Source organism: Nannospalax galili, unplaced genomic scaffold, assembly GCF_000622305.1.
Source record: "Nannospalax galili isolate Female #2095 unplaced genomic scaffold, S.galili_v1.0 scaffold341, whole genome shotgun sequence".
NCBI lineage: Eukaryota > Metazoa > Chordata > Mammalia > Rodentia > Spalacidae > Nannospalax > Nannospalax galili.
The window spans coordinates 136355-151294 of NW_008346082.1; the positions used below are offsets into that span (position 1 = coordinate 136355).

General features: G+C 47.1%; 1 protein-coding gene across 13 annotated transcripts in view; it reads right to left on the reverse strand.

Annotated features, from left to right (window-relative positions):
• Positions 1–14940, reverse strand: part of Tmem8b (transmembrane protein 8B) — a 27836-nt gene that overhangs the window by 7215 nt on the left and 5681 nt on the right. For 4 of the 13 annotated variants that reach the window (XM_017800442.2, XM_029567976.1, XM_029567977.1 and 1 more), the window contains exons 2-10: positions 14439–14628; positions 13877–14084; positions 6521–6654; positions 5986–6254; positions 5024–5349; positions 1296–1389; positions 1027–1150; positions 803–945; positions 461–639 (exon numbers count right to left, since the gene is read on the reverse strand). In XM_017800442.2, the coding sequence (XP_017655931.1) occupies positions 461–639; positions 803–945; positions 1027–1150; positions 1296–1389; positions 5024–5302 (819 nt within the window). In that variant the 5' untranslated portion in view covers positions 5303–5349; positions 5986–6254; positions 6521–6654; positions 13877–14084; positions 14439–14628. Of the gene's footprint in view, positions 1–460; positions 640–802; positions 946–1026; positions 1151–1295; positions 1390–5023; positions 5350–5985; positions 6255–6520; positions 6655–13876; positions 14085–14260; positions 14411–14438; positions 14629–14940 lie in introns of those variants that run through there. The other 9 variants (XM_029567980.1, XM_029567982.1, XM_029567981.1 and 6 more) reach the window with 6 other exon arrangements.

The window sequence follows — 14940 nt, forward strand, 5'->3', positions numbered from 1 at the left end:
AGCGGGAGGGAAGGGCGAGGGGGAGGGGAGGGGGCGAGGGAGATTCCCCAGTATAATGGAGGCCATGAGTAGAGAAGCCTCCTCACATTATGAAAGAACATGGCGAAAGTGAAGAGTCCACACAGAGAGCAGGAAGAAGGTGGAGACACAAGTCCACATTTGGACCGTGTCTCAGCCTGTGTGTTCAGTCAGTGCCTCTTCCAGCTTCCAAACGGGTAGAGTGTGGGCAGCTGAAGCCCCACACTTGTCCCCTTAACTTGCAAACAGCTTTGCTCATTTACCCCAAGGTGCCTTACAAAATCGGTGACTTTCTATGAGTGCCATGGTAGGACGGGAAGCAAACTCTGAAGACTCAGGGAAGTGACAGCCATCCTCAAGTTGGTGGAGAACATGGTAGAAAGACAGCCCCTCTTCCCACCCTCTGGAAAAGGACACAGTGAAGACAGAGGCACCACCCTACCGTGGAGAAGAACATGGTGAAGGTGTAGACAGCAGCTTCCAGCACATACCGGCTCCGAATGGCCAGGACCACGGGTGGCAAAAACATGAGGTTGCTCAGGCAAAGGAGGAGTGTGGACAGGAGCTGGAATCCGTAGGTGAGCGCGTCTGCACTGTCGGTGCAACCCCAGCCCCGCCACCCTGCCGGTGGGGAGGGCACAGGGTGGAGGAGGACACAAGGCAGCCGTGGGTTCAACAGACAATTTCGCTCACCCCTGCCCTGTCCCCAGCACCTCTGTGCACCCCTGCTGGCCAGGTAGTCCAGGAAGCCCAGTCTGGCCTGCTCCCCCACCAGCCCGCTCACCAGCCTTGCACTCGCAGGCCGCGTACAGGTAGTTGTGAGTGCGCAGCAGCTTGCACTGGCCATAGGGCCCACAGTCATCCACGCAAGGGGACAGGAAGGTGCGTAGCCGCACTTCAGCCGTTGCGTTGCGGCACCGCAGGAACCTGCACACACACACACACACACTCCTAGTTACCTGAGGCCAGGCCACCTCAACCCAGCCGACTGCGCCCCTGGTTGCTCACCGAGGCCCCACCCCGCACAGAGAGCGGAGGGTCAGGAACCAGGTTCCGGTCTGCGGGAATGGGATTCGCAGCCTGGCCACTCTGGAGGTGGCACTGACTAAGAAGAGGAAGCCGGCCAGGGACTCTAAAGGGAGAAGGGAAGGGCCCAGGAGAGAGGGGAAGGAGTGGTCAGCATGGAGTCTGGACCTGCTTTGTGGTACCCCTACGCTGTCCTCCCTCCCCCTTCAGTGAGGGCTCCCAGCCTCCCCTTCTTCCCCACTCCACCGCACCTTTGGAACAGGTCAGGGCTGCATCCCCTAGGCTTAAGGGCACCTCGTGAGTCAGGCATCCAAATACTGTCACGTTTTCTTGGCGCAGGGAGCTCTGAGAAGGGCAGGTATGCAGAAGAGGCTGTCAGACCCTTCAGGTGGGCCCACCACCACTACCCCAGACCCCTCCCTCACCTGTCAATTGTCCTCCTGCTGATGTGTGCCCCACCCTCAACCCTGCATTTAGCTCTTACTCAGTAGAGTTCTAAAAACCATAGGATCCTGAACAGCCACAATCTTCCAAAGGCTAAATGAGAGAACAAGACCCAACTCTGAATCTTCCATTCGGAAGGGGAGGCTTTTTCTCATCCTATCTAGTTTGTAGGAGGGTCTGAGCACCTGATGTGAGGTGCATAAACTAGTTATGGACAAAGGCAACTGAAGGTTCTCAGTCAGCTTGCTCTGGGGCTGAAGGTAAGAAGCTTGGAAAGAAACTCCAAGGATGAAATGATCCAAAGTACTGAATAGTGGTAACTGAATGCCAGAGAGATTAAATGTAGCAATCTTGCTGGGATTAAAAGAAAGCAGATACCCCAAGGTATAAATGGAAAGAGTTGTTTATAAAAATAAAGGAAACAAGCCGGGCGTGGTGGTGCACACCTTTAATCCCAGCAGAGTTCAAGGCCAGCCTGGTCTACATAGGACAGCTGGGGCTACAGGGAGACCATGTCTCAAAAAGACCAAATAATAATAATAATAATAATAATAATAAAATAGAGGAAACAGGATGCCTTAAGATCATCTCATTCAAAGATTTGTGGCAGCCCGATACATTGAAATGGTATACAAATAAATGTATGAGAGATTTTTAAATTAGGATAGAAAAATAAAACTTTTTCCCTAGACATGAGCCATATATTTGATGATGAATTCAAAATGATCAAAGCAAAGAGAGAATCATGATGGTTTCCAAATTTGTGAGTGTGTCACAGTTCATCAGGGTCTCTGGAGAAGCATTATCCAGAGTAATGGTCTACAACTAAATTATTACTATTATTTGGTATTTTTGAGATAGGGGCTCATGTAACCTAGGCTGGCCTGGAACTCACATGTAGCCAAGGATGACCTTGAAGCCCTGATTCTCTTGCCTCCACACCTGCCCTTCTTCAGCTAAATTTTAACCAAAAAAAGCTATTATGCAGCCTATCTTCAACCACAAGAGTGGGTTTCATAGGAATGGCTTATTGCTTCCTTCAGTGCAAGGCCAGGGAAGGCAACATGCAGAAGCATTACTCAGTAAAAGTGGTTCTAGGAAGAGCCAAAGGCAGTCTCCAAGTGTATAGTCCTTGATCCAAAAGGAAAAACAAAGTATTTGAAAGGAAAGATCTGAACAGTTTTGCTGAGATGCCTTTCAAAATCTAACTGGCTTTCTGAAGTGTGTGGCAAGTGTTATAGCACACAGGTATGGACAAGAAGTGGGGGCTCATATCAGTAAGATGGCAAGAATGCCAAAGGGGAGAGTGTGAGAGGTTGCAGGAGGGCAGACCTCTATTCATGGGGCACTGAGGATGAAAGAACAAGCATGAGTAGACAGAGCTCTGGCTTGTACTGAAATTTCAAGGTCAAATTAGGACCTCATTGTCATTACCCAAAGACATGACAATAAGCAAACACAAAATAAATATAACCATAGACAGAACGAGAAAGAAACAAAGAACTTGAGTATGAAAATAAGGAGCATCTTCAGACTGAAGAACCAGCTCTGTCCTGATGAGCAGGACCACTAGACAGTTCTAAGCCATACCACATGAAAGGCTATCAAGTCATGGACCCTGCACTCAGACCTGGAGGACAGAAGAGCCAAAAGGATGCAGGGAAGAGGAATCATACATAAGTTACTGGATAAAAGCCAAGCTGGAGATACTCTCTAACAACCACCACAGGACTCTGTCCTCATCCCAGTCTTTTCCAGCACTCATAATAATGACTAAAACACAGAAGGTGACAAGTGTGTGACACACACAAAGCAGACATGATGAAAGGCCAAAGATTAAACAGTGCTCTACAAGCGGACATAGACTCTTCAATTCAGTTCAAAAATTCACTTCAAAATTATAAAATAAGCTGGCATGGTGGTTAATGCCGATAATCCCAGGACTTGGGAGGCTGAGGCAGGGGGATGCTTTCAAGCTTGAGGTCAGCTTGAGCTTTATAAAGCAAGACCCTGTCCCAAGAAAAAAGATACTTTAAAAACTACACGATGGAAATTGACAGCAGTTCACAGGCTCCAGGGACCAAAATGTATATGACCCTTGACTACAAGTAGATACACAAAGCAGTTAGTGTAGAGAGAGTTGGGCTGGAAGGACACATGAAAAAAGCTGTGTTAGGGGAATGTCCTCTCCTATTGCCCATAGTTTATGTGATCTTGCTACTTTCAGAGTTTAAAAAATGTAAACAGAGTTGTTCTGGAAAAAAAAAGGAAAGTGAACCAGGGATCTTAGTCCACCACAATCCCGGGATGAGCCCACAGCATGATGCAACAACTCAAAGACAGATTTGGTCTCGGCCTGCATAAATACAAGGCCTGCCTGCCACCCTCATCAGACCACTTGGCATCATCAGTTTCAGAGACATGATGACCAGCAAAAGTCAGAGATAATGAAAGTCAAGAGATGATCAGAGGAGATAGCAGCAGATGGAGGGTCTGAACCCTAGGTCCCCAAACACTGAGGAGTAAGGGAAGCTATCTAAAGGGCTACTAAAATAGTATAGGGCTGTAATCAATGCACAGCACTAAGGTAAACATGTATGAAATTTTCAATAAATTATGTATGTAAAAAAATTTGCCAGAAAAAAGATGTTAATAATAAGGAAAACTGTAGGAAGAAAGGAGATATACAAGACGTCTATGCTTCCTTTTTATGCGTATGTACGTATGTACGTGTGCATGTGCATGTGTGGATGTGAAGGTGCATATACATGTTTATACACATGCATGTGGAGGCCAGAGGTCAACCCCAGATGTCTTTACTCAGGCACTATTCACCTTGGTTTTTGAGACACGGTCTCTTTTATGGCCTAGAACTCATAGATTAGACTAGGCTGAGCCAGGGCTAGGTCTCTGCCTCCTCAGTGCTCGGATTACAAGTGTGTGCTTCCACACCCAGCTTTTTTATGTGAGTTTTATGTGATCAAACTCAGGTCCTCATGCTTGCATGACAAGCACTTCATATTCTGACCTATCTCCCCAGACTTGAGAAGTCTATACTTACTGTTAATTTTTTCCTGCTCTAAACCAAAAACTGCTCTTAAAAAAAAAAAATCTATTAATGAAAAACAAAGGCACAGTAGGATTTACAAGATATAGCTTCTGAAAGAAACAAAGATCAGTTGGTGAAATTCATGGAAGCAGACTTTGAAGGACCATCACGAATACCATTAGCAACAGGAATCATCTAAACACATACTGCATGGTCTCAAGCGGGGATAAGCATGTCATTTACAGAAGTGAACTGCCATTGAGAAAAGCCTCCTGAACAAGAGTCCAACCTTCTGGGAGTACTGGGCCACTGAGTCACCTCGGTTGACCCAGCTTTAAGAACATGCTTGTTGACCAGAACTGTGCTGAGAACTGAAAGAATAGGTGAAACCAACCTGGATAGAATCCCTAAAGGGGATAAACAGCCCACACACACACTCCTAGAACCTTCCCCTTTAGAGAAACCACCCTGCTCTCCGTGAGGTACCACATTGAGTTGGAGCTCCAGGCTGAGGACACCTCCACTGTCCAGCACTGGCAACAGCCTCAAGGCAAACACAGCTGGGCGTTCAGGTGGAAGGGCCACACTGGGACCAAAGAAGATGTAGAAGTGGACAGAGAAGGTATCCAGCTCGTTGCGCAGAGTCGGGCGCACTGGCCAGCAGTGCTCAGGTGGTGATGTGGCCCCAGATCCTTCTACAGAGGTCCCCAGGGATGGTGGCTCCGGGGGCAGTGGCTGGTTACCCAGTGACTGGGGCATGTTCATGGCAGCCCCAGGGACCAAGGCACGGGACAGGCTGGGTTGTGGACACTCTGTAAGACAGAGGAAACCAGACCTGAGACTTGTGGCCCTTACAGCCCTGTTGCCCCACAACAAACCAGAACTGAGCCAGACAGGATTTAGCAAAGGAGAGGAAGGAATGAAAACTAGATTGTGATGGCCCCTGAGAAGGGAGGCATCCAGGATCAGAGGATAGGGTCTGGGTGTTTCCTAGTGGTCACAGCTACTCAATTGCCATGTTGGAGGGTGTCAAGGTCATCTGTCCCTCCACAAGGTCACATTGGAAGGAATCAAGGTCACGTCTCTCTCCCCAAAGCAGTGAAAATACTGCAATATAAGTTAATGTTGTCCTAATAATTTGTGAGGGTTGTGGCTAGGGAAGTCCCAGAGATCCTGGCTGTCCCTACATATCCCAGGAACCTGAAAAGGAGGTTAAGACAAGGAAAATAATGAGAGCTTTTAGTTGCCCCAAGCCAGGTGCAAAGAAATAATATGAAGGCAGCCTGATGACCTGAGCCTCCAAGAGGTGGGACCTTGGAGAGTGCCTGGGTTGGACAGGGGAGATTGTAGGGCTATGGCAGAGGGTCATAGAACATCCATCCAGGTTACCTCCTAGCCATGGATGCCTGCATAGACTGGGTGGTTGGGGCGGATGTGGGGGCTCTGACCTTGCAATCGCACACACAGCTGGAAGTGAATGGTCCTGCCAGAGCCACGGGATGGTATCTCCACACGCACATAGACCCAGTGTCCCCAGGGGGGCAGGGCCAGCTCCAGCTGGCATACTGAGGCTCCTCCACAGGCCACAGAGCTTGAGTTGTGTAGAGGAGGGGCCTTGGGACGTAGGCGCAGTGTCAGGGGACAAGCAGATACCCCTCGGCCCCCTACACACACCAGATGCGCCGAAACCCTGTAAGTGAAGCTGGGCACAAAGACCCTGGACAGAGGACAGGTTGAGAGCAAAAAAAGACAGAAGTAAGAGACGCACAAAGGAAAAGAAGAGGAAGAAGGGGCATGGATGGGGAAAGAAGACACAGGAAGGCCCTTACAGGGTCTTCCTCTCTGTGTTAGGACAGAGGAGCCAGGGATCTGACCCACCCTAAGGATTCTGGGTCAGTTTGACTACAAGGAAAGCAAGACTGCCAGCTGTGTGAGACCAGAGAAGGAAGGGGCAGGGGCCAGGTTTGCAGAGTGTTTACTTACTTGTACAGGGCTGAGCGGTTGTGGGGAGAGAGGGTTTGCTCTGAGGGACGGCCAGGAACCAACACAGCCACATCCAGCAAACGTCGGACAATCAGCTGGGGCTGAAGGAGATACTGGCACTCATCCTGGAGACCCTGAGACAAAAACAGGGGTGGCAGGAGGGGGATTGACATTGGGGATACTACCAAACCAAAGCTAACAGAACCTGCTGGATGGGTCTCCTTTAGCCTCTGAGTCTCAGGATTCTGACTCTGGCCTCTAAGTCCTGTATTTTTCCTATTTGACTAATCATTAAAAACAAATTTTACAGGGCTGGAAAGATGGCTCAGCAGTTAAGAACACTGACTGTTCTTGCAGAGGACCCGGGTTCGAATCCCAGCACCCACATGGCAGCTAATAACTGTCTATAACTCCAGTTCCAGGGGATCCGACAGCCTCTTCTGTCTTCCACAGGCATTGCACAACACGGGTGCACTTACCTATATAATCAGGCAATACACACATACACATAAAAATAATTACAATTTAAAAAACCAAATTTTACCAAATATTTTTAATATAGGCTTAACTATAGGGGTTAGGAGAAAAAGAGGCACTCAGAAGAAAGTCAGACAGTGACCTAAGTGTGAGTAAAAGCACCTCAAGGAGAATTTTCTTTTTTTTTTTATCTTTGTGTGTGTTCATGAGTATATGAGTGCAGGTGTGTGACACAGCGTGCATGTAGAGGCCAGAAGACAACCTCAGATTCAGTGCTCACCTTCCAACTTGAGACAGAGTATCTTGTTGGTCACAACGGTGTGTGCCAGGCTAGCTAGCCTATAACCTCCAGGAATGCTCTTCTCTACCCCCTATCTTGCCAGAGGAGTGCTGGGATTACAGATGTAATTACAGATGTGTACTATCATATCCAGCTTTATGAGGGTTCTGGAATCTGAACTCATGTCCTCACATATGTGCAGTAAGTGCTTTTACCCACTGAACCATCTCCTCAGGCCCCTGAGAAGTCATTTCTGATTACCTTTGTCCTATCTGGGTCTTCAAGGTCTTAGCACTGAATGAGGTTTGGGGACTCAAGTTCAGGTCTACCTAATAATCAGACCCTGCTTGTACATTATCCCAATCCAACTCCTCCTAAGCATTTCTGGCCAGCCCCCATATCACTGTAACCCCACAGCACCAGATTCTCTAACAGAACACTGGCTCTGTTGGGGGAGTTAGAAAGTTCCTTCTAAGCCTCCAGTCTAACTCTTCTACCACTAGCAGTAGTCTGAAACTTTAATTACCCCTATTCCCCACCTTGCTCCACTGATATATGCTTGTCCAACTTCTGCTTCATCATCCAGGTGAGGACCACTTAACACCTTCTAAGCAACCTCCAGATTATTAGGAACTTGAGAATAGAAACTGTTCCTCCCGACATAAGCCTAATGTAGTGTAACTCACCATGGATGTTTGCCAAATGAATCCACCCAGGTAAGGACAGTGCTGACCTTATGAAGCTAAAACCTTTCCCCTTCATAACTATTCTGATCTAATCATCAGCCTCAGACTGCTTCTTCTGACATTAAAGAACAGTCACCATACTTTCCAAGGTTTATCTTGTCCTGGACCAGCTCCAAAGTTCCTTCTGTTCTATACTGGTATCAATCCCAGCCAAGAGAGCCCCACCACTTCAGTGTTACGGCTCCCCTTCCACAGCACCTCCATCTTAGAAGCCCTGCAAATCTAACAGTTAAGAAGCAGAAGAGTCTCTTAATTAAGTTTCTCTAAGCTTCTGGACAAACGGCCTTTTGTTGATTCAATAAACTAGAGACCACGGTTTATTTTTATGGTTGCTCCGACCAAGACATGCCTCCAAGCCTTGTTCTGGTTGCTCCGACCAAGACATGCCTCCAAGCCTTGTTCTGGGACAGAAGTTCCAGGTCTTGACAACTACCACATTCTACACCATGAAATAAGCCAGCCAAGGTACTGACTTTTGGACCAAGGTCCATAGTGCTGGAAAGAGGCTTTGCATGCCAGGTCAGAGGATCCCATCACTCTCCGCCTGGAGCTTTTCTGTGCCTTCTTGCTGTTTAGCACACCACCAGGCACATACTAGGTGCTGAAAAAAATAGCTGTCAAGTTGAAGGATGGGTGTCAAAATAGAGTTCCTTTACAGAGTTCCTTAACCTAATTGCTCGGAAATTTCCATCTCTGACATCCAAAGCAGATACCTCATATTTGGTGTCAACCTGTAAGGATCAGAAATACTCTGGCAAGACATTTCAGAGACATCCCCCCACCTAATGCAGGAATCCAGAATAATCTTGTAGGGAATGAGTCCCAGGGGTGGAAGCTCATGCTCAGGGTGTGCCCCACTTCCTTGCCTCACAGTACTGGGAGAGAAGTTGCTCCCCATTTTGCTTGCTGTTGGCTTCAGGCAAGAATTAGGACATGTGGGCTCTCTGGCTAATACGTGTTCCTTCAATGCCCAATAGGCATGCCTGCTCCCTTCCTCAACATGGACTCGAGACCAGGAAAGGGAGCTCAATGACCTCCCCCTACGAGGGGGCAAAGGGTAACACAAATCAGGCAGAAGAAGCCAAGTAAGAGAGTCCAAACTGAGTGAACAAGCCAAGCCAACATCAGCATCCAGGGAAGGTATGCCCAAAGCAAGGAAACCAGAGAGCCAAAAGTGATAAATGGATAGAAAACAGCCTGAAAATTCAGGAAGTAGAAGGCAAGGCAGATGCACTCTTGATCAGGGAAATCACCATGCCTCATAGTCAATGGGATAGAAAGTGTCTTTTTTTTTTCTTTTGTTTTTGTTTTGTTGTTGTTGTTATTGTTGTTCTTTCAAGGAGAGACAAGATCTCACTCTGTAGTGCAGGCTGGACTTGAACTCTCCATGTAATCCAGCCTGGTCTACAACTCCTGGCAATCCTCTTGCTTCAGCCTCCTGGGTGCTAAGATTACAGATGTTGAGTATCCATGCCCAATTGGGCTGGGCTTCTTTAAGAAATACCAGGCCCTGAGTGGGGCTTGTAGCCTGAAGATACCTAAAGACACTTGGCTTCCTCTGTGGGAATAACCCAGTGCCCAGCACAGTTTTCATGCCCTCAGTCAGTCAGGACCAATCAATGTGGAAGTTAATGAGGACAGGATGGACTGCAGGGGGCAGGAGAGGAAGCAGGGCATCATTTAGGAGATGGCTGTGGCAGCACAGGAGAAAACCAGGGATGATGTGCTAAGCAGAAAAGTGGAGAAAAATAGGTGCATTCAGGGCATGTCTTAAATTGAGGCAACAAGACTTTATAAATTGGTGGGGAAATAAGAGAACAGGAATCAAGAATGACACCTCCATTTGAGGTGTGAACAGTGAATGGCAGTGCTGTTTACTGGGGAGAAGAGAGCTAGAGAAAGGAGCAACCTAGGCTGGGAGACATAAAGTGGGAAGTAAAGAGTTTTGAATTTTGTTCTGATTTATGCATATTAACCTCGCGACATTTCTTAGACAAATAATTGAAGATGTCAAGTAAGCGGTTGGATATAAAGTTTGAGGCTCAAAGAAAACAGGACTGGTGGTCTACTCTTAGGAGGCATTAACTCATAGATGACATTTAAAACAATTGTGCTGGAAACATCAAACAAAAGAATGAAAAACCAAAAAGGAGTTCTTCCAGAGCCAAGCATCCAGTCATAATAACGTGTAGATCAAGCAGAGAAGGAAATAAAGAAAACAGAGGAAGAAACAGAGGGCAGGAAAGGCAGGAGGATGCTGTAAAGTCATGAAGGCCAGGAGGAGAAAGATCAAGAAGAGTAATATAAGGAAGCAGTTAAAAGCTGGTTACTACTTAACTCTCGGGGGAGATTGCGAACTAAAAGGAGAACTGGAAAGGGAGACTTTTCACTGTATGCCTTTTGTGCATTTCAAAGGCTATACCACGTGCATATATTGTCTATTTGAAATACAAAGAAAATAACTTAGAGAAAGAAAAGGAGGGGCTGGAGAGATGGCTCAGCGGGAACACTGGTTGTTCTTGCAGAAGACCCGGGTTCAAATCGCAGCATGTACATGGCAGCTAACAGCTGTCTGTAACTCCAGTACCAGGGGATTCGACAGCCTCTTCTGACCTCCGTGACACAGCACGACACGGGTGCACCTGCCTACACGCAGGCAATACACACATACACATGGAATGAAAATAATAAATTAAATACTTTTTAACAAGGAGAGGAGGCACTGTTGGCAGATGTAACTACTGCAGCTAAGATAGTATTGTGTCATGCTTGGTCCTAGTTGGTGGACTGAATAGAGCCCTGCCTTCTAAGAAGCCTAATTCTTTACTTTCCACCTAGCTGCTTTCATTGTTTTCCCTGATTTTAGTTACATCCACATTTTAGATTGGGAAAAGAAAGTCTTCAAGACCTGTGCCCAGCTATTTGGGAGAACATTCACCTTAGCCAGTAAGGTGCCAGCTGGTAACCACATCCTAAAGGCCAACCACTCCAAGGAAACTGGTAAGTGGGTGCCTAAGTATAAACACATTGTAAGACACATTGTAAGGAAAGGCAAGGGGATGAGTGGCAGGGACACGACAGAAGAGGCTGACAGGAAGAAGGGAACAAGGAAAGGAGGAGAAATAAAATCAGTCTGGGACACTATGAGTTTGAGATGGTGGCAGAAGGACAACAAAAACTTGCCAAGTCACATGCCAGCTCTGTGCTGGGTGCTAGGATACACAATGAATCATATAGATTCAGGAGAGAGGACTGGACCAGAGAAGAACCACCTTTCCAGGCTCCCTGTCACTGTCAGCATACAGTTCAAACTTCTAAGCCTTTATGATCTGGCTTCTACCCACCCTTCCACCTCCTTCACTCAGCCCACACCGAACTCCTTCATTTTCCCCCCTGAACATTGGCTCATGATGCTCCCATCAGCTCAAAGACTTTCCTTGTCTCATCCCCATCAGGCTTCACTTCCTAACAGTCTGTGAATACCACCTCCACCATATTACCAAGCTGAGTTAGTCATCTCTTCTTTGTCCTCTTAAAGCATCTCCCATATCTCTTATCCACTTCAGTGTACCTAACATCCAACCCAAGCACTCGTGCAAAGCAGCTGAAGGACGAAGAGTCAAAGGGAGATCTAAGCTCATTCCCAAAGTTAAGAAGGACTGTAGAGGGCTGGAGAGATGGCTCAGTGGTTAAGAACACTGACTGTTCTTGCAGAGGACCCAGGTTTGATTCCCAGCACCCACATGGCAGCTAACAATTGTCCGTAACTCTAGTTCCAGGGGATCCGACAGCCTCTTCTGTCCTCTGTGGGCACTGCATGACACAGGTGCACTTACCTGCATGCAGGCACTATACTCATACACATAAAATAATAAATAAAATATTTTTTAAAAAGGACTGTAGTGTAATCCCAGCACTTGGGAGGCAGAGGCAGGCCGATCTTTGTGAGCTCAAGGCCAGCCTGGTCTACATAGTGAGTTCCAGGACAGCTGGGGCTACAAGGAGACCCTATCTCAAAAAATACAAAAAAAAAAAAAAAAGGACTGTAGAAATAGTACTTCCTTCTTTTATTGGGACTGTTCCTGCACCACCAAGGTTTTTCCTGAGCTCAGATCACTTTCTGTGTTTGCCCAGCCTCACAGGAAGTCAGGACAACCATGATTCAAAGAGGGCACAAGTTAGGAAAGAACATTAGAAAATGTTCTAGCCAGTAAACTCATAGGCTTAAGTCTGGGATACAGTCTTAAGATCTAGAGAAATTAAGAATCCTTAGGAACTCATAAATTTCCAGAAGGTAATCACATTTTTAGAAGAATCATACCCAAGATCCTTGTCTCACCAATCTCTAGACAGATATAACTGAAGAGCTATATCTTCATGTTCAGAACAACCTCCAATGCACAAGATAGAACCATGCCCTTTTCTCCCTAGTCTCACCATGCCTCTGAGCTGGCTAGCTGGGGCTCCAGCTTAGTACCAAGTCCCCCAGGCACTGTTTGCTCTAACTAGATAGGAACGGGCATGCCATGCCTGGTTCTCTTCTCATTACATAGCACCCTCTGGTCCAGACACTTTGAATTATGCTTTAGGTTCTGGGAAGCCTTGCTCTGTACCGTTATCCCTATTGTCCCAATCTGGAGCAACAAACAACCCTGGCCACTCTCAACCAGGCCTCACTACATAAGCCCTGCCAGGCCTAGGTTCTAGGTAGTTCCTGCTCACCCAGAAAGGTGGATAACTAGAGCAGAGGCTAGAGGATTCTTCCTGTTAGTTCTCACAAAGTAAGTCACGATCACAGCTGGGATCAGGGACAGGTTCTTTGAGATTTGGCCAAAGACTTCTGAAGACATTCCTCCTAGTAGAAGAACCCTTAGTTCTGACTTGAGTCAGAGCCCAGAGTCTTTTTCAGGTGAGCTCTCAGCATGCTCCCATAGAGGGATCTCTGAGGCCCTCAGACTTCAGACTTGGCCAAGAGACAGTTTTTACCTGGTGAGAATTTCTGTCTCTCTTAATTCTCAATAGCCAAACACCAGCAGCTTTCTTGCTTTGTAATATTCTGTAAGTACTTACTCTGTTCATGCCCTATCCATCACTCTTACCACAGGCCCACACATATGTCAACCAACTCTAACAGAGGTCAGCTCATCACCCTCTCCCTCTCTTGAAATGGACAGGATTGGGAAACCTATATATTGCCTTACTACAAGGAGGAAACCCAGTCTATCTTATACACAACAGTGACAGGAAAACATGGTGATATTTTCTTTCACTCCAGACCAAAGAACCTTCCAGACCTTTCAACCTGCCCTTTAGACTAACAATCCCTGCTGTGTTGAAATCAGCACTGATATTCATTCAGTGGAAGGGAAGCAACAGTCAGGAAGGATACCAACTACCCAGAGCTTCCTTTTATCAAGAAAGGGTTTCTCTCATGGCCTCCTAGAAGGTAAGGGAGCTATCAGAAACAATGATGCATGGGCTAGAGACAAGGATGTGGCCTCAGAGAAGTTCTAGGGCTATGATCAATCAAAATTAGAACACAGTTCTGAGTTTGTGCAGCAGATTCCACCTGGTTAGCCTGGAACCCCCTTCATTAACCCTACTGTCCTCCGATAGGAAGGGACACAACTGCCCAGTTCCAGAGCCTGACTCCAGACTCTGGACTTTTTCTCCAGCTTACCTGGAATCACGTCTTTCTAAGGTTCCCAAGAAGCCTACTACAGACCATCCCGCCAGATGACCTGTCAGCCTCTAACAATGCCCTGCCCCAGCCACTCTGATGCTGTTGCCCACCCTGGAACAAGGGTAGTAGGCCAATGAGCATTCATCAGAGATAGAGAGGCATCAACCCACCTTGACAGAGATGTGACCGTGGGCTTGGGGAAGATGGGCAGCCAAAAACCAGTCGCCAGGCAAAGGGCTGCTGACATTAAAGATGCCTGAGGTACGGTTGGGCAATGTCCAGCTAAGAGTCAATGAGAAAACTCCAGGCACAGCTGTATCTGCTGGGAAGTGTGTGTGCAGGGGATTGATGACAGGGGGTGCTCCAGACCGGAAATACCTAGGGGACAAGAATCAGGAAAGAAGAAAAGCAGGCAGTGGGTGGGAGGTAGAAAATGAGGTTGGGGAGAGAGAACTGTTATTCATCACCAGTAAATAAATGGATTCCCTATACTGACATACGTCATAAAGTTCTTCTAGGTGAGGGGTCAAGCCATAAGAGCAAGAGGCACTCACACAGTAATTTTAAGTGGTCAGGTGACAGAGGTCATGGCCCTCAGTCACACTTCAACCTGAATAAAGGTCAAGGTCATGGTCAGGAGGCAAGTTTAGATCTCAAAAAGTCATACTCCAGTTTGGAAAGTGGCCTGGGGATGGAAACAGGGACTAGGGAAGGGGTAAGCCGAACACTGACACAGTCACACTTTGATCTGGGCAGTGGTCCCCAAAGGTTCCTCCCTGCTCCTTGAAGATGATGAGGTTCCAAACAGCCAGGAACGTGTCCTCGGGAACATGGAAGTGGAAGAGCTCAGTGCTGGCAAAGGAGCGGAAAGGACTCAGTTTTCGTGGTGAGCAGGTGGAGTAATCAGTAAGGAACAGGCCACCTGGGAAGAAGAAAGAGGAGCAGGGTGAGAAAGAAGACGTTTCCATTAGGTAGGAGGAGGCGTGCCCATTTCTCTCACCAACAGCACCAATTCAACAAACACCCTCCTCCCAGCCAGAAACTGGGTCATATGCTGCCTGAGACAACATCTGTCTTAATCCTTACAGAAACCTTGTTTTTTTTTAAAAAATAATAATAATAATAATAATAATAATAATAATTTTGAGTCGGGTGTGATAGCCCTTGCCTTTAATCCCAGCACTCGGGAGGCAGAGGCAGCTGGATCTCTGTCTGTTCAAGGCCAGCCTGGTCT